General features: G+C 37.5%; 1 protein-coding gene across 1 annotated transcript in view; it reads right to left on the bottom strand.

Moving 5' to 3' along the window:
* Positions 1-3,746: 3,746 nt before the first annotated feature.
* Positions 3,747-20,258, bottom strand: part of SYT10 (synaptotagmin 10) — a 35,024-nt gene continuing 18,512 nt past the window's right edge. Inside the window, exons 3-7 of the mRNA XM_059816792.1 lie at positions 19,205-19,769; positions 7,002-7,122; positions 6,470-6,641; positions 4,855-4,984; positions 3,747-3,818 (exon numbers count right to left, since the gene is read on the bottom strand). Of these exons, the coding sequence (XP_059672775.1) occupies positions 3,747-3,818; positions 4,855-4,984; positions 6,470-6,641; positions 7,002-7,122; positions 19,205-19,769 (1,060 nt within the window). The remainder of the gene's footprint in view (positions 3,819-4,854; positions 4,985-6,469; positions 6,642-7,001; positions 7,123-19,204; positions 19,770-20,258) is intronic.

Here is a 20,258-nt window from a genome sequence, read left to right as displayed (position 1 = left end):
TTAAGATCATGGACTGCAGTATGTGACTTACATCTTATTGAGCATCTGCTCACCTATGCTACTGTCTGCAGTGCCACTAGAATCCTAAATCTACCTGTGGTTTAGGGTCCTACTTAATGTTTTGCATAGACCTAATAAGAATTTTATGGTTACTTAGAGCAAATTTAATGGTCCCTGAAAACTTATTTAATGTGGAGAAGGGAAACAATTGCTTGAAAACAATATTTACCCAAAAGACCAGAATGGCTCATTAGATACATTTGTATGTGGGCTTTTTCACTTTACAGTGCATTATTGGAAATAAATATAAAAATGTAACAGCTCCCCTGGAACCACTTAATCCATCATGTACTTTCTCTGTACAGTTCTGTGGTTTACTGTTGTGAAAGTATAAAAAAGCTCTGCAGTGCAAAATACAGTTCTTACTAAGTACTGTCACTGTTTCCAGTAAATCATTTCAATAAAAATAACTCAGGCTTTTAGGAAAGTGAGTTTTTCAAACTGTTGCAAAATTACTACAATATATTTTACACCAACCATTTGCCAGATTTGATTTTGTTCAAATTAGGCTAACATTTGTGATATGGCAGAAATGTGGATAAGCAACAAAAAACCATTCAGAATGGGAGCAAGGAGTTTACAACTTCTCCAGATTAAAATATTTTAAATTTCTTAATAAAGAGATACATAAAGCAACATATTCATTGACTAAAACTGTGCTAAGTTTTTACTTGGGGCTTCTGTGAGTACACTCAGAGAGTAACTTGTGAACCAGGCTCTAGAGGCAATGGGTTGGTTATACTAAATATATACCCTGCCTTGTGAGATAGCTAAGAAAGCAGTGGGGAAACAAAAGCCCAAAACTTTTGCATTCATACTATTAATCACTGATAAGGGACTAAAAATAATTAATTAGGGGATCATTTTTGAAGTTAGATGTCCTGATAATTTTGCAGCCTGATTTTTCCTAGATGCAGAGCACCCACAAATCAAGTTTAGACACAGAAGTCATTCACTATTGTTATTCACAATATCAAAAATAACACAACAAGAGGGCACAAACTGAGCTATTATTCCTTTGGTGTTTGACAACCATTTAAATTTAAGAAAATGAATATTGAAATACCTTACTACTTGTGATGAAAAATACAGGAATACTCACAGAGAACAATGAAATAGTTAAAAAGATGTTGCTCATTGCTGAACGCTTATGCTACATTTGATCGTGATATTGTTAGCTTTTTGGATATTAGGTGCAAAAAAGTGCAAAGAATATTTAGTTAACTGTTACAGTACCACAATACAAAAAGTATTTTCTAGGCCACAAAGGCCACTGCTGATATAATTTATATTAAGATAAATGTATACACAAAATAGTTTTTCAATCTCCACAGGTATATATATCTCTGTTTTTCTATCAACTTTGCAAAATCATGATGAAAATGATCTAGGTGACAAAATCTCATGATGTTAGTAATGATGGGATGAAAAAAAACCCACAGAGGAGAGCTTGTTCTCCTAGTTAAAAAATTACTCAGCCAGAGCAAACAGAGGAATGAAATTTTGTGAGTCTGCTCTGTATTTATAGAGATGAAAATACAATCTTGAGCAGGGAGGATCAGTGTTCAGCTTTACCAATCCTCTCTGGGAAAAATTATTCCTGTCTAGAGGCCATGAATAGCAACATGGAACAGACATTCAAAAACTTGGGCTGGAGCCTTTTTTTAATCTTTTTTTTTTTTTTTTTTTAATTTGTAAAGAATGTCTGAAAGCTTTATTTATTTGTTTGTTTGTTTGCTTGCTGTGTTTGTAGGCACAGAAGACAAGGTATAAAATGTGTCTCCTTTTTTGCCTTATAAATACCTGTAATGTTAAGGCCAGCCTTCCTAACTTTCCTGGAGCAGTTAAGACACTTCAAGGCATATTTGACTGTCTTAGAAATTAGTTAGCGGGATGGAGGGACTGGATCTTCATAAAAGTATTCTGTGTCAACCAAGCCAAAGCAACGAAGCCAAAACGGTTCTTCAGAAGTCTGCCTAAACTGCCTTTTTCCTTCATAACTAGATTAATTCTCACAAATTCTTCCATTATCATAAAACAATCTTCCATTGGCATTTTTCTCATGTATGACACATTTCTTCTGTACAAATGCTGCTTTTGAAAATACTATTTTCTCAGTTTTCTTTATACATTGCTTAGATACAAAAAGAGCCACCATCCCAACTTTTTTCTAGTTGCAGTTCAGCTTTCAAAATCTCAGGCTCAATCATGCAGTCTCTGCCACGCTCTTCACAGAAAGGAAAAAAAAAACCCAGAAAAAAGAAAAAAACAAAATAGCTGTCTGATTGAGGTAAACCACAGTGTTAAAAAGAGCTAAATCCTCAAAATAATATGTAGTTCTCTTCCAGTTTTTAAAACAGCTCACTTCAGCCAATACTTTTTTTGCATTTGCTGTCACTGTGCATTCCAATGAGTTTACTAGTTTATAAAATTGTTACATTTCAATTTCTCTCGCCATATATTGACACAAAACTTATTTCAAATTCATATTTGGTATATAATTCTAGAGGCAGCCAGCCAGGGCCTAGAAACTGTTCCACGTGAGCTATTCACTCAGTCAAAATAACTTCAAAGGATTCTAATACTGTCACACTTAATCAAGAATCAGAAAAATGTTCTGTGGAACTGCAGTTTTTGGTCAATTTTTTGAACAGCTGAAATACATTAAATAAATTCCTTTACTTCAGAGCATTCTCTCGCCTGCAGTTTGACCTGCATAAGTACCAAATAAGGACTGCATGATGCCAGCAGCAAATGGGCTATTTCGAAGGGCCTGGATGCACCTCGACAGGAGACACCTACATCTCTGTGGAGCTACATCAATTTCCACACAACTCATTGCAGACATATTTGCTTTCCGCAACGATACCCGTACGTGTGCTGTTCAGTGCCATGCAGAGACATTGGAGCTAGCTCTTCATCAGCCAGTGGGTAGCTGAAGCAAAACAGCCCCTGAGTACAGCCACCTGCCTGGGCGTATGCGGCTGGTTGTTCTGCCGGACAGGCTGACGAGTTCCTGTAGGTGCAGCAGGCGTCTTGATTGCTGGAAGATTATAACTGCATAGATCCAGTTGTGAATCCTGTTCCATAAAGGCTGAACTAAAACCCAGTGAAGCCAGCAGGGTCCTTCTCATCGGCTTCAGTGGGCTTTTGATCAGCCCTTCCTCCCTGCCCAGGGAACAAAATGACTTTCCAAACACTCAAAACGTGACAAGAGTTGTTTTTTCATGCAACATTCAGTTTGAAGTGTTATCTTGAGAAGTCATACAGGATTTAGTGCAATTTAGAAGAAATTTACTGCAAGAGAAATTTACTCCCTCAAAAGAATGAGGCATTACAAGCTGCAGTGGTTTTGAATTGCTTAAGGGACTTTTTTTCTGATTTCTTTGTCAATGCAAAGATATAGGTCATATGAAAACACTGCTTGGATGTGATACTGGATATATGCCAGCGAGAAAACAGGTGAATGAATTTGTTTGAGGAAGGGTTATATTTGGCTCAAGTCAACTTCATTCATACATTAAGAAATTATTATAAACTGTAATATAAGACTTAGAATAGGAAAAATGTATTTTAATAAAAAAATATGGATACAGTTCATCTGCGGAAGCCAAACCTTCTATTTATGTAGATGTGAGCTACAAGGGAGCTTTGGACACTGAACACGATGAATCCACTCTTGTTCCCTAGGGCGTAAGCGGTGGTTTTGGTGATGAACAAGATCCCTGGCTATCAAAACTGGTTGCTCGGCCAGGTAACTGCAAGAAAAGCGTTAGTTTTACAAATGTCATCATAACTGGCCATGCATCACACTCATTTCAGAGGATAAGAGGCTCCCTCAAAGAACCCGAATCATGTCTAGACCCTGTCTGCATTAAGGTCCCCAGCATAACTATTAATGGAAAGAAAATTCCTAATGCAAGCTCCTAAAAATGCCTCTGACTCGTTCTGCAGGAGTGGGTTTATTTAAAAAATCAGGGGTGGTACATAATCCAGAGAAAGCCATGAACCTCTGAAAAGAGGCTTCTGCGCTGCACTGATTCAGTTTCCCTGCCCTCACACTTTAGGGGTTTTACAGAAGCCTTGCTGTTGGGCTTTTTCTACCTGTCATTGGAGATGCTGTGCAGCCATGTGCTACACAGTGGGGAAAACAAATGGCCCGTGATGCTTCAGACAGCAACTCATTTTTCTACAGAGATTGGGTTTGGGGAGGGCTAAACAGTGTGTCTTCTGTGTCCCAAAGCAGGGCCTGGTGCTTCTTGAGGTTTCAATATGAATCTTTCTGAACCCAAAGCTGTGAGCATTTTGTATACGGAAAACCAGTAAGATGTGGCCACAGCAGGTTGTTGAAGAGGGAGTCCAAGCCCAGGGACTTGTAGATACAATCACCCATGCATTTGAATAAGCTTCCAGTAAGTGTCTGTTTGAGGTAGCTGCTGGTATGTTGTGTCAATTTAGCCTAATTAGCAGGCTAGTTTCAGATTAATGTTTTTGAATAGGAAATACTTGCAAATGATCTTTTTTAAGTGGATGTAAGCTTCTTATTATAATCTGTGGAAATTTCAAATGTCTAAGTTGTTTAACGGTACAATGCTGTCAGCACATCATGGAAACTTTTGAAGTGGTGCATTTCAGTAATCAATAAACCCATGCAACTAGATTTAGGTTGTGCTAGGATCTTATAGCTGCTCCGTAGATGTGGCACTGATTTTCATGATGCTCAGAAGCACGTAAGTGTGAGAGAGACAAAAACATTCAATATACTGAGAAGGAGAGAATTTCACTACTTCTTACCTCTACTAGTGGATGCCAGTGAGTTATTGGTTTACGTGGGTAAGCCAACATTTCATTCCAATGATCTCTTCCAAGCCCTTCAGCATCAATTCCTGTCCGACATACCCCAATGACCTCATTGTGCCCTACTCTGAGAATTGCAGAGAGGCAGAATTTTTTTTAATAAAAATAGCTTTAATAACATCTGATGTATAATTCAGTTTACTGGTTTAGTGCAGCACAGACTACATGCCCAAAGTTTTCACATTATTTATTACAGATACTAGTTTTAGTGGTAGTATAGTAATATTAAGACCCTTAATGGTAGCATCAAAAACCTCCAGCCACTACCAGAGTGCTTCTAGCAGCTATAAAAATAGCAATGAAGACGTAACCCTTGCCATTAAAAGGTTGCAACCCAAACGGCACAAGGACAGAAAAGGACCATAATACACCAAATTATCTAGAAGGAAAACATGCTTAAATTTTGTGGGAAAGGAAGGTGAAGGAAGATGGTGGGGAGTACATTTCCTGCTGCAAATGCTTCAGATGTCATTTCACACTATATTTCCCAGTTCTAACTCTTGTGGTCATTAGAACTTCAGTCAAAAATGTGAAAGAGAGGGGTATGGCCGTAATGGGCTATACCTTAATACTTCATACTCCTGGCAGTGCCATAGAGTTGTTGAGGGACTCCAGAAAGTAATTTTCTGTACCTTGTTTATATGTACCTTAGAATAATGTTTCCTAACTTCCTGTTAGAGAACACTTTGAAAGGTGCAGCTGAAGAGGACTGAAAGTGTGCAAGTTGCTGTGCTCTTCTCCCCGTAACAGCACTGCAGTGCCCCTTTCATGTCTGACTGAGAAAGTCTTCCTGACAGAAGTTGGAGGATGATCAGAAATCTGATGGTGAGGAAAAATACTCTGAAGGTTTGTGTTACTAAACTGGACTTTCACTGTTTATTTGCCCTGCAGTCTCAAGAGCTCATTACTCATAGCACTTGAATGAAGCAAACTTGGCTCAGACATGATTCTGTCAGTCACTTTCTAGTTTAACCTGCAGTCCTTGAGCTACTCTAAGCAGGAGTCTCTTCCTGTCAATTCTCGGTGAGGACATAGGTAATTGAGGCTCAGATGTGTTATCAGTGAGTGCTGAACCCAAAGTTTACAAAGATTCTTTATCGAGTCAACCGAAGGACTAATTATGACTTAATTCAATGAGATAATTAGCATCTAATTCTTTTTTAGTGATCCAAATTTTCTTTGATTTCAAATATCTGGCATTTAAATAGAAATCAGAGGTGTGAGGGTCTTTTTTAAACTGAGACATACATGATTTATAAACCTTTTACATAGTCCAGCCACCAGATGGGGACAGAAATGTATGCCAATGCTAGTGGCCCGTAAGAAGACTGAGCCATGTTTCTTCCTCATCACAGTTATTTATGATGCACATAAAATGACCTGAGCTGTAAAAGGCATGGAAGCTTTAAACCTCTTCAGGAAAAGACTCAAAGGCTTTATGTTTTGTGACACTGAACCGACTTGAAAGTTTAGGGAGGTAGAAAGCAGTAACTTGCAATGATCAGGTAACCTCTCACTGAAGATTAATGTTCAGAAAGCAAACTGGGCTTACCGGTCATAATCCATCACTGCAATGGAGAGGCTGACCTGGTCCACATTCTCTGGAGGGATATCGAAGATGATGGCCTCATTATAAATGGGATTGAGTGTGTTCTTCTTCGTGGTCGTTTTCCGCTTTTTCAGTCTTCGACCCTCACACATCAGTGACACTTTGACATATGGATCTGATTAACAGATGATCAGTTGTGGGCATTTGGACTCAACATCATTCAAATGTGTAACATAAGAGCAGAATTTTTTTGTAGGAATGTCATATTGATAAGACAAAAAATTACAAAGATTTTAGTGACCGTGGCAAACACTGCTTTCAATGTGCTGTCAATGCAAAGGAAAGGTACAGGTATTCTGAACAGACATACTGACTGCCAAACCAAAGATAGCCAATAGATCTGAACAGGGCCTATACCCATTTTCCTACTACTTCCATTTCACAACCATGTTAAACACACAAAAAACAAGGAGTTCCTATTTGTCCCCTTCCTGAATAGACTCTGCCTTGTTATATAAAAAAGATGTAGATTCACCTGATGCGCCAGTTATATCCATTGCTTTGAGATTCCTACATTTGATGACTGTTAATGTCATTCTCCCAGCAGTAGGCAAATAACAGAGGGAAAACATGATCTCACCCAAATCTATGCTTTCCTGAAAAAGAAAAGCAATGATTAGAAATCTGACCATATTGCCAACAATTCAGTTCACATGATGCAAAAATTTAGAATTTTTTTTAAGATGGAGAGACTTCTTCTGCAGTCTTAGATGCTTTTGAAGAGGTCACAAACAATTTTCAGAAATTATTTCTATAAAATACAGAAAGAGTACCAACAGGATAATATTTTAGTGACAGGATCTAGAACTACTAAAGTGACAAATTAAAAAAAAAGCAGAGCCAAAACTTTCCGGATTTTTGATATGTTTGTGTTGAATTCACACAAATGAAAAGGTGCTGAACGTAGAATGTCAAGTTCTGATGTTGAAAAGACTCAGACTCCACCCCCCCAACGGAAAGAAATACGGTGGAATATTTAGATCACACACATTTACATGCCTTTTAGCCACTGGAATTTCTATATGAGAAATATTTCTGCACACATGTATGCTTATGAAAAGTTTATACTGCCTAAGTGCTTTAAAAAGATGAATGTGCTTGTAAAAGTTGCTAGCTTTATTGCTCTTACTGTTCTTTGAGGGATTGTTCTCTTTTAGAGAAAAGCAAAGTAAAGGAGTAGCACCTACAACTTCCCTGGCTCAAGGGCAACTTTTTGGAGGCTAATATACTTGGACAGATGGATGAGGTCCATCTTAATAAGCCTCACAAAGAAATAGTTTCTATGTTGTGCTGTGAATACATGCAATATGATGTTGCTATGCAGTTCAGATGCTACAACACTTGAGAAATGGAATATAAGCAAGAGAGATTCCATCAATTCTTATTTTTTTCTTTCCTTACAGTTATATAATTATCCTAATATCACAAAAGTTTAGTTGTTGAGATGTTAGTTATGGTCTAAATTCCTAATTTCTGTTCTTCTAAGATTTTAAAAATGCCCCCCAAAAAGCCGAAAGAAAATTGCATATTAACAACTCAGAATTTTTAAATATGAGCTTGTAAGGAGCATGTAAGGAAGTAACTTCTGTAAGGCAGGCATTCTCAAGCATGCTCATGTGATCTCAAAGGACTTTCTTTGACTACTACTAAAAAGCGTATTTTTAATATCCCAGCTTCAATCTTTTATCTGTCAAACCTCCAGCTACCCCAAGAGTACAAATCTATTTGAGAACTGCTGGATTTATGGTACAACTGTTCTAGCATCAGAAGGCAAGCATGATGTATTTTTAAATGATACATACTAAAATAATGATTGCTGTGTAGATGACAAATACATTGCTTATAGTTATGAGACAGACTGGGGCTTCTTTTTCACATTTTTCAGCTGCTTACATGAACAGTTTTATTGACTTCCTTCGGGTTAATGCTCTGTCTAAATTGAAATAGGTACTTCAGATCTTTCTTGAGTAAAGATGGACTTAATCGCATGCTTCAGGGTTTTTGTGTGGTTTTTTTTTTTCCCCTGCATTGCAGACTCTAGATCGAAGAATGCAGTTTTAGAATAGCTTTAAATTCTCTGTTGCGCTGTTAATAAAATATTGACTTTTGTGTAGGTTAGTCAATTCACATGCTCAGATATTTTGTTGGGATTCTGTTCTGAGAATTAACAGATTGCTAAGTATGTGAACATGCACTGTGGGAAAATTTCACGCTTGTCAGGATTTCAGATTTCTCAGGATTTCAAAATGATTTTGCTCATTCAGTCTTGCATAGGATAAATACAGCTATTTGGTATCTCCTTAGCCCAACCCCTTACTTTGCCACACAGAGTGGAGAATTTTGTGCCACAGAGTACATTAACAAACACACTTTTCTGTTTCAGAAAATATAAATAAAACTTGACTAAATGAAGTGTAATTCTTTTCACTCATTTGTTAAAGTGGCAAGTGCTCTCTGTTTTATTTTAGTTTTTATCGTATCTGAAATCTGTTTTAAGCACAGCTTCTGTCGCTAGCATTACTTTCTGAATTCAGAGTCTGATCGTTGTTCCTCATATCTGTATGTGAAAGAGGTCCATATCTGAAAGAGATCTCACTCTTTTGTTTGAAAAGGAAATATAGTTCCCCCACATCCAATGCTTCAAAGTTTAAGGTCTATGATGAGGGAGGTGATGAAGATGAGTTGGATCAAAAAACACAGTGGGCAGCTCATAAAAGGGACTAATTCTTCCTTCTTCAGAGAGATGACTTGTGTAGGTGAATAGAGAAAAAATAATTTTTGCAAGATAGGAGTACGAACTTGAGTATTCTATTATTTCTTTTTGAAGAGAAATTGGATAGACACTCAAAGGTTTGGGTGAGCTCAAATGATAAATGAGAATATAGCCAGAGAGGACTATTTACTATGACTGAAATACTTTAAAAGAAACATTGCTCAAAATACTTGCAAAGCTCCATATGGTGGTTACTCTACCCTACTTTTCTGAAGAGTAGAGAAAAGCATCAGTGCCTAATAAAATGGCAATAGTTTGAGGCTTATGCTCAGTCCTTTTTCTTTCCTTTCTGAACATCATGTACTGAAGTTATATTGAAAAAGAGCTTGGAAAATCCCCTGCAATCAAACCCAGTGGTTCAACCGTGCAATGAATAAGCAAGATGCCTTCATGCAAAAAGAAATGCTTGGAAAACAAATGAGGGAAATCTTTTCACTCTGCACAGCAGACTGTCCAAAGGGCAGTTACCAGAGCTCTTTAACCTGTGTACTGACTTTTTGTTTGAAGGCTCTCTACCACTCCACTGTTTATGTAGGCATTTTCTGACACCTATGACCTGTAAATGGAAAAAATGTGGCTTGTGTTGCCCTGAAACGTCTGATTTTCTTTTTGTGAAACAACACTCATGTTGCTTTATGCACTATTCCAATAGATAAATTCTGCAGTAGACTTAGAATAGATATTATTTAAAATAAACACTCTTGTCTATATCAAAGACATTTATAAGTCATGCATTGTAAGATCAAGGGGCTAGAAATAAAATTAGTAGTTACCCTGCACTAGTCCATAGACACCATTTAACTCTTCTCCTGGTGGAGAGAACTGGCTGTCCTAGATTGCCACCACAGACTAGGAGTTCCTATGGTCTTCAGATCAAGTTCAAATACAAGTCCTTTCAGAATCCTTTGAAACAACTCTCATGATTTTATCTTTTTAATTTAATTTGGTACTAGTTGTTCCATCTGATGTTTGGTAGACAGTGTCTTTTTTGTTAGTAAGGAATAGAAAGTCCTAGGACTTTTACTCAGTTTCTACTCTGAGTATCTGTCAAGACTGGTGGTCTTTCTTCATACTTGGGTGAACTGCGTACATTCTACTAGGAGCTCCAAAAGTCATAGGGCAACTGGGGATTAAATATTAAAATGCATCATTAAAATAAATATTCTTTGGAACTCCATCATACAGGGTGAAGCCCAAGATTTACAAAATTTTAAATGTTCTTTTGAAGGATTAAGATTAAAATTATGCATATATATATATGATACCATCAGAGACTGGGCATTGGGTAAAATGTCTGGAATACGACCATTCCTACTCCCCCCCTTTTGTTAACTTGAGCACTACAGGTTCATGAATTTGGGGCTAAAAACACTGGTTCAGACCTAGATAATGAACAAAGTAAGGCTCACCATTTAAACTTCTCATGGCAGTCTTTGTCTACCACATTGATCATCATGAGTTAATATTTTTAAATACCATGGATCCTTAGGTATTATTGATTTTAACTGAGATTTAAAAATAGGGTTTATATTACTTCAGAATCCCAGTGCTCTAGAAAATTCATATTTCTCTCACCTTATAATACACTAGGTAATTAAGTTCACACAACTCATCTGACAGAAACCCTTCAGCACAAACAAATCTGAGGAAGCCAAGGCACAGACTGTCCTCAATAATCACGTCTGCATTACAGTCCACTTCAAATAAAACACGACTCGGAAGACACAAGCCTGGACCCAGTGGTTGCCATTCATGCAAATTTTTAACTATGCTTCAGATTGTCATATATGTATCATATATTCAACTGGAATTGCACATTACTTAGGAAACTCCCATGAAATTTTATCTCTTTCCTAGGCCTATTTTGAGTTTTTCTTTTTCTTCTTAAATTAAACTTAGATTTCAATTAACAGGTAGCTTTATAGATGCTTGTAATGATTCCTCCCCACCGACTTCCAATAGCAGGTACAGAAAAAACAGCATTGAGCACAGCTGCACTAATGCAAAAGGAAGCATTTGTTGGTACTGCATCTCTTCTTCATTTATTTCCCTTTTGTGTACACAAGCCCTCATACAGAACTAAGGAACTGGAATGGTGGTAAGCACTATACCAGCTTCAGTTATTTTGATGGCTCCCAGTTTACCTCACTATCTAATCCATTTTCTGGTGTGGCAATGCTAGAACAAAATAAAACAAAGAAAACATCAATCTCAAATGTGTATGTCAGCTATTCAGAGGAACTTGTGGTTTTTTAGCTACACTAAAGAATACAGCTTCTTCAAACAGTGTAATTCTCATCCCACATAAGCAATCACACCTAAATAGATGTGCTAATCATTTTTTACATGAGGTTACCAAGGATCTGTCCACATTCCCTGCTTTATGGGCTCTTGGGAAATCTGTCCAGGGGTTGGCAAAGTCAGATGAAAAAGTGGTCCTTATTCTACTATTTTTGTTATCTGACCCACTGGACACCAGAGCTCTCATTTTCACACTTACGCCTGTAGAAGAAGTAGCAGCATTTCTACAGAGGCTGGGCTCCCTACTCACAATATGGATAAACAGTGGAGGGGTGTGAAGAGAAGTTTGAAGCATCGATTAATCTGATCAAGTTTTTAGAACCACTGTTGCCAGAGAAAGCTTTGCTGTTTCTTACTCCTTTTAATTTTCCCAGTTGTTTCCATTAAATTCAATTGAAGAGACAACTTTTTGCTAGGAACCTCCACAAATTCAGTAAGGAAGTTAGGCAGAGATCTTTCCATGTTCAGGGTAGTTTCTTCTCACATATCACCACTCATAATCCTAAACTGAATGAGGAAAAATTATTTACTGACAGTGTAAGAACTTGTGTAATCTCCCTCCTATATTCCATGATCTTCACTGGTTTCATATGCCAGCAGGAGTGAAAAGCTTATAGGGAACTGATATGTGAAATGAGGTGTCATTTTTGCATCATTTTTTTGATCACAAATGAACTCTAGGCCATTTTTTTACTGATGGCTGTTTCTTGTCTTTTCCCTTGGTTTTTGAAGTTTTGCAATTCAAACAAAGTCTTAAAAGAACAACTCACTATAGATTCTTACAATAAGCTATGTAAATGTATATACACTTTCATCGTTACTGGAGTGTCATTAATTGCCATGGTTAACATGACAAGTATTTGCACAATTAATACTGCATTAGAAATGGAATTCCCTAGAAAATATCTTTGTTGTTACTTTCATTATCATTCAGATTATCATAATGTACAGCAATTAATAATTCTAATTCTTTATCTCAAATTTAATATCCAGAACTACTTTCCTATTAATTGCAATTTAAATGATGTTTTAAAGATTGCATGTGAGAATAGCATAGTGAAAATACAAATGGTGGCATGAATTTATTTTGTGCTTCATTCCTAAACAAGTGGTTTGCAAATTTTTTTCTCTTCATTTTCCTGCTGTATTTTGAGTAAGCATCTGCACTAAGTAAAAATACTTTTCTAGATATCAAAGAAGTTATTCAGGCATTTACATTCCCAGACTTTCAGCTGCTTCCTTTAGTCACACTGAAAATTCCTTTTCTGTATAGTATGCAAATTATAAAAAAAATTGGCAGAATTAGACCTTTGGATTACTTGAATACACAGGAAGATAATTCCCCCAAAGGACAGATTTATCTGTTTCTCTTTTTCTTGTTCTGTTTAGAAACATATTTTATATGTATATTCCTGCTTTCCAATAAAAACTACTGACCTCAAGCTTCAAGAATCAGGGATAAAATAAAACATAATGATAAATGTTGGGGGTTGAATGTAAAGAAGAGAGAAACCTGTCCCCTCAGACACTTAGTTAAGAATGTATGCAGACCTTTATGGTTTTGAGGTATAGATTAAGAGTTAAAAGAATGATAGGAAAGAGCAGTACAGAAATCTACCAGTCTGTCTGTTTTCTCATCTATGCATTTAGAATTTGATGGCATTTATGCCATCACAGAAATTGTCAAAAGTTAGGTGAAGCTTGAACTGGAGAGCTAATTCTGCCGCCTCTCAAGGGAATTTTACTTTGGAAACCTTGTCCTCACAGCTAATATTTATTTTCCTCTCCTGTCATTGTTTGCATATCAAATCCAGCTCTTTTTCTTCCTCCCAGCACCACTTATTAATTGAACTGTTATCCTGGGAAATGAATCAATGAGGTTTGTGTTTGTTCTTGCCTCTGTGGAAGACAGTATGGAAGCAGTGGGGCCTGTTGCTCTATAATGACTGTGTCTTCTGCTTGTGGAGGCCTAATGCTTGTTTTAGCCTGACATCCTGATTGCTCTGGGTAAGTGCAGCTGCTGATTACAGTCCTGATTGCAAAGAGAGGACTCCCTGAGATACATGCTGGGTCCAGCAGGCTGAATGCTCTCAATAGCTCCCCAGGAAGCCTCCTGGGTGCTTCTTTTGTCACTCCCTCTGTACATAACCATCTGTCTTGTGCTCCAGGGGTGTAGTAGCATCTTGCCAGGCAGCAAGGAAGCCCATTCCTGCTTCAGAAGAGCTGAGAACAGACGTAATTCTGTGAACTAATCATGGCATCTACCCGCACGTGAACGAAACAAAATGCACGCGGCTTCCAACACAAAGATGCTCTTCCATAGCAGCAATGCATTGACTGCAAAGAGACTATTTGCAGTGAGAAACTCAGAGGCCACTTAGGGCACAGCAAATCCGTCATGACGTGCACCTCAGCATAGCTACCATGGTACCACCTGGACGCAGAGATAATTAACTTTGCTTGAGGAAACCATATTCTTCATTCATCTAATATGTCTTACTTTTTAAGGTAGACTGAAAGTAGCAGTTTGCTTCTAGAAAAGCAGACTATTCAAATAATTTATTGTTTCAAATGAAAAGAAACATTCAATAATAATAGAAACCTTCCCTGCTTTCAGTAACTGGACAGAAACCCACCCTTTCTCCATCATCTTCTAGTTATCCCCCAGAACTAAAGCCGTCCCAAACTTAAATGAAAAATCTCAACAGGTTTCCTGTAAAGACTGACCCAGGGTATTCGCTCATGTACTCAGCAGCAGGTGATCACGTGAATCATTTATGTCACAGGCCCTGATTAGAAATGACAAGAGCCAGCTATTTTTGGCTTTAAAGGGGCTATTCCCATTATAGAGATGATAAATGTTTCTATATTGACAAACCTTTACTCTTTCACATGCGTTTAACACTGTGTTAAAGCTTTTATGTACGTTTCCAGAAACACTAACAGGCTGAGTCCATTCTGATGAGGATGGCTAATTGTAGAGCATAGTCCCCTACATTGCTGGTGAGAAAACATTTCCTGATAGTGCAGCTCTTTGAACACTAAGAAATAGGACGATCCTTATAATGTGGCCTCAAAGTTTGACTACCATAAGACAAATCTGTGTCAGCTCTATACCACTATTGCCTGACTCAGAGTGAGGTCTAATATGCCAGTTTTTGTCCACTTACTTACAAAATAGTGAACTATGGAGAAAACTAAGCAAAGCTAATGCCGGCAACTGCAGTGGGTGAACTGCAGAGGTGGGCTTCATTCTTGTTTGATCAGGAAGTCAGAAGAATCTCTTTCCATAACAGAGGCCAACAGCTAGCAGGATTACCTGGGTGACATCCTACTCCGGCAAGTGTTCGAGATAGATCTACTGAGACAAATGTTACTGTCCCATTTATTAAAAAAAGGTATTTAAGCACTTCCGTATTTTCCAGCAATGCTTTTCCAGCAATGCTATTCCAAGTGCAGCAATCACGCATCATGTGCATCACATGAAGTCTGTGTCCTTACAAAACCTTCTTTTATATCCCACTTCACAAATGAGAAAACTGCAGCACTGAAATGCCTGGTGTTGGGAAACTAAACAACAATCAAGTTCCATCCGTCTACAGGAGATAATTCAAAAGGCTACAAATATATGACTGCTCCATGACTAGCATTCCCAAGAGACTACCACTGTGCTGGAAATGGCTTTCCTCTGTATTCTGAGCCCTATTTTTTTTTTCCAGTTGCATAGTTTCCTAGAATTGGTTACACTAACAGAGTTCACAGAACACCTTTGGAAAGAAAATGTTTCTGACAGTCACTTGCCAAATTTTAGGCAATGATGTTAGAGCAAGAGATTTCCAAAGCAATCAATCATTTTAAAAAGTATAATAGGAAATTAATAAACTATTACATCCAGAAAGCGTTAGATCACAAGAGGTGGTCTTTTTGCCTAAACAATTTTACAACACTTAATATTTGCATTTAAGTGCTTGTTAGCAATTCCAATAAATGAGTTTTCTTTTTTTTAAGTATGCGGTATATTTTAATAGTAACAAAACCTCAGAAATATATGCAAAACTCACAAGCACTTTTCAAAACCAGAAGCTAGATATGTTGACTAAACAATCCATTTGATATTATTTGTTTGCCTCTGATGTTATGAATTAATTTCCTAAAGTGTATTAAGAATTACAGTATTCCGATATACTGAACAGCATTCACAGGTAGTCCAAAGCTGCCTCTTGAGTTTTTATTTTTTTTTAATTAATCAAACGAACAGAAGCAAATGATGGCTTATTTATTGAAAATTCAATCACTCATGTATAAGCAAAATTTGGGGGTATTAATATCATCAGATATCTAGGATACTTCTTTTCCACAACTGATTTTACACCAAATTTACCTTCGTAATTTAACATTAAGAAATGAAAATGCTTTAGCACTTACAACAGGTACATGCTACATATTATACAATAGCTGCAGGTTTTCAATATAACATATAACAGAGAAACAATGATACGAATGAAAAATTAAAGGAACAAAATACAAACTACAAAAGATGAATAAATATCAACAGTTGAAAATCATAATAAAAATGAGCAAGTGGAGAGGCCAATCCTGCACTCGTATAAAATAGTTTCAAATTACTATTATGAGAAAAAAAAAGTACTAAAACTGTGGATTCCCACAGAGTCATTGGTTTTATGGCCAAAAGGACTCAGTGCAGCCATCCAGTCTGATTTTCTGCAGACTGTGTATTTCCTGTACCAAATAAAAATCGCTTTATGGATGTGCAAGCAAATCTTTTAAAAATTATGTTAACTACTGACAGAGAGTCTTTGCATAGCAGAGAATCTCCCCATCTCCTGTGGTAACTTCCTTCACTGATAAAATGTGGCAGTTCATTTCCTTGTTAAAACTGTCTAGCAGGTGTTCAACTCTGAGACTGCAGAGCCTTGGGTCAAAAAACCGAGTTCTTTCCAAGCAGGTAATAGGAATGATTTTTACCCTCACCCTACCTTCTGAACAGAAAATTCTTGACTGTGGAAGAGATGTAAAAGACTCAAAGCTGAGGAGAGGCTACTTCTGCTGTGTTTTTTAAGTTTTGGACCAACCTTTTGATCTATCACTTCTGCCATTTCCCACCATCTATCATTTAGCAACAGCATGAGCAAACCACTGGGTGTAGGAAGCACGTCTGAACAAAAGGCTGAAAAACTTCACATTACATACAGCAAAACAGAGCAGAGGTGAAGAAGGAAAAAGCATGAGAGAAATATATTTGCAGAATGGCATCTTGGTTCCTATGCTCTACTGTGTAAGTAAGGACCTTCCCACTGAGACAGCAAGTTTGTTTTTTAAAGATTCTTTATGAACACCAAAGTGTGCTTGCCTGGAATACAGCTATTTTTCACTAATTGTAGAACCAGCTGGGTCTTTTTTTCAAGGCTTAATTCAAGTCCAATTGGCTCTGGCAAACATTAGTTATTTAACTGCTAGTTTATGACTTTGGTAAACTTTAGATCTGGTGCTTAAGACTATAATTCCCCATTGATTAACATCTTATGCACTGTTTATTCCTGTGCAGGATTGGCTCCCTCATCTTACAGTTTCTGAAATGGCAGAACTAGAAACCTTTATTACTAACCAATTTTAATCTACATGAAACAGCTGAAGTAAAACACAAAGCAGCACATTGCACATATAGTAACAGGACATCTTATAGGAGGGTTTCATTTTGCCAGGACAAATCAGTTCAATCAGTTTCTTACAAAATTTTCTGAGAATAGTGTAAGGCTTGTGAAAGCTGATGTGGTCACCCAATACCAGAAGATATCTCAGTTTTATGCATTTATTGTTAATGGTTTAAGTGGAGACAACTTACTTATTAATACACACAGAATACTGCAAACTATACTGGCTGAAAGGCTGAAATCCAAAAACTTCATGCTTTCTCTTAAACCTCATGCATAGTAAAACACCAGCATAGTGAATTAAGCACTATAACTGCATGTACTAACCGTTAGTGAAGAAGAAACTTGAATTAGAACTCAGCACAAAGATTAGCAATCATCTTCATCCAGATGTGTATTAGTATCTCTCCCAACTGCGTAATTTGGTATGGCATTTCAATCTGCTCAAAACCAGTGATGAACAGTCCAGGGATTCTAATTTGCTGAAACCATTCTAGTTATCAGCTAAAAATCTCACTCACATGCCTGTTGCAAAGGACCAGTGAGCATTTAAATCGTTACTAAAGTATTAAAGATAATATCAAAGCTAGAAGAAATTTAAAAATTGTTACTGTGCTATTATTCCAAGACCTTAAACACAGATTCAATTTTAAGCTTGAGAACACAGTTCTTAAATTTACCTGAAATCTGAGCTTGATCAAACTAAGCATACACAGATGTGGTTTTCTGGAGGTGTGCCGAGGGCTGTTCAGACCAGTTTGGTAGACCCAGCAGTTATAATAAACAGCTGTTTTTGTGAATTCAGATTCAAAAACTGTCTCCACTATGCTCTGCTCCCTAATATTTCTCCTTTCTTAGGAAACACAGTGCTCATGCTCAAACTGGTGAGGAAATACCAGTCCTCTTCATCCTTTTAGTCATGCAGACCTAGACTTTCCTGTCTAGCAGGTATGAACAGCATTAGAACATTTGGGGAAAGAGGCATGTGAAGTTTCCAGCTCTATTGAAGGGATGGTATGAAGCTTCTGTCACTGAAGCAGTGTCTAGTACTGCTCTGTCCTCTGTTCATCCCTGCTGTGGAAGTCCAGCCCATGCTCAAACCCAGGGATGACTCAGGCTGTTTTGGATATCTCCAGAGAACAAGGGATGGGAAAACTTCTATATAAATAGCATAGTAGTTAAAAAAAAGAAAACCAAAACAAAAGAAACATCCCACACCCCACCATTTAATTTTTTTTCCCCCTCAAATTCCAGCCAGAGAAGATGAGTTTGGATTTCAAGGTTAATAAAGAAAATGTTTGGAGACTGGTTTTTTTCCTGCTGGTAGTCTGTCATCCATCCTGTCATCCATGCACGGGCCTCCTTTTCTTGCTTGCAACAATAAACAAATAATTTCTATTTCCTACCTCTACTTGCTTATGCCTCTTGAGTTTTGCCAGTAACCAGCAGCAACACAGATACATCTACTGGGGACCCTCAGCACAGTGCAGCCAGCAAAGAACATTTTAGACTTTAACCATTTTTAGCCTCTCTCTCTTCCTTCACAAGATTCCCAACCTATGGAAATCTGCTAACAAGAGCAGGACGGGCTCTGCTCCTTAATAGATGGTCATTTTGAAGGACAGGGTATTTTGCTAACCAGAAAATGTAAATCATTCTTGTTAAGCAGTGACTTTCATGATGCACTATTTAATTAATAAACCTAATTTATATTTGCACAGTGAGCCATAAGGGTGACAGTATGTTCCCATAAGATTTTTTAGTAATTAAATTTTATAGCTGCCTAAGCATCTTATTCTCTATGCTTAAAGGAAAATATTGACAACTTTCTCTTTTTCTTTCAGACTCTGTTGATAAACAGGATGCTTTGCCACAAACTACAAAAAGAGAAATGAAAATATCACATTAATGCTTTTGGAACACATTACTTACTGTGGTGGCACAGTGGATGTCTTTCCATACATTGGCTTCCCTGGAGAGATCTGAGACTTCAAAAAGGTTATCAAGAATAACTTCCCCAATCATGTCATGTCTAGAAAATCTGTCAAAATCATAAACACTGAAATGCAATTTCCTGTTGCTGAGTTGATCATAGGCTACAGGAAACTGAAAGGTTTCATCAAAGACAGGATTTAATGTCTTTCTGTGAACTCGTGTCTGAAACTTCTTTTTCCTATCTGGAAGCAGATAAATCTTAACGTAGGGGTCGGATGTTCCTGTGAAGTCTTTAGCAGGCAGATCTAAGGCTTTGACAATTGTGACAGCCAGAAGTTCATTCTCATAATCATACCGGAGAGTGAAGTTAAGTTTTCCACATGTTTTCACGTCTTCTTGTTGCCCATCAGAATCCACAGACTTCTGTTTGTAGAGTTCTGGTTTTATTCTCCCAATGCTGGTTGTTGTCTCTCCCCTTTGCAAAATCGGATCTGTCCCCATGTTAAAATCAACACTGGACACTTGCATCTGCCTTGGCAAGTGCCTCCTGAAAGAGTTGTGCCTGCACACATACACACACACACACACAAAACGAGCCATGGTTATCTCTGGGAAAAGACCTGGCTATTACTAAGTAGAAAATACAAGAAGACCAAATTAGTAAGGGTTCCTCTCTTTAAAATAATTTTAATATACCCCCCCCCCCCCCCCAAATGTTTTGCAAGTGTTAAAACATCATTGAGAGGAAATGATCATTCAGAATGAACATCTTGGCCTGAGAGCCACCCAGTGTCCTGGCAACACATGTATTTATAACCTTGTTTTCAGGCTATGCAGCTGAAACTGAATTCAGGTTTTCACAGAACAAGTTGACAGTTCCAACATTGCTTGATCCCGCTATGCTAGGGTCTGAGTAAAGTACAGTCAGGCAGAAAAACATTCACTTGCAGAATTGTCATCAGTACTTCCCAGTTTTTGGAGGCACTCTGTGGTGGTTTTCCAATTAAGTATTTACTAAGGTTCACACTGATCACTGTGAAAGGCACCTGAA

The sequence above is a fragment of the Gavia stellata genome, chromosome 4, assembly GCF_030936135.1.
Source record: "Gavia stellata isolate bGavSte3 chromosome 4, bGavSte3.hap2, whole genome shotgun sequence".
NCBI lineage: Eukaryota > Metazoa > Chordata > Aves > Gaviiformes > Gaviidae > Gavia > Gavia stellata.
Note: the sequence above shows the minus strand (reverse complement) of the source record. Positions and strands in the feature narration are given on the sequence as shown.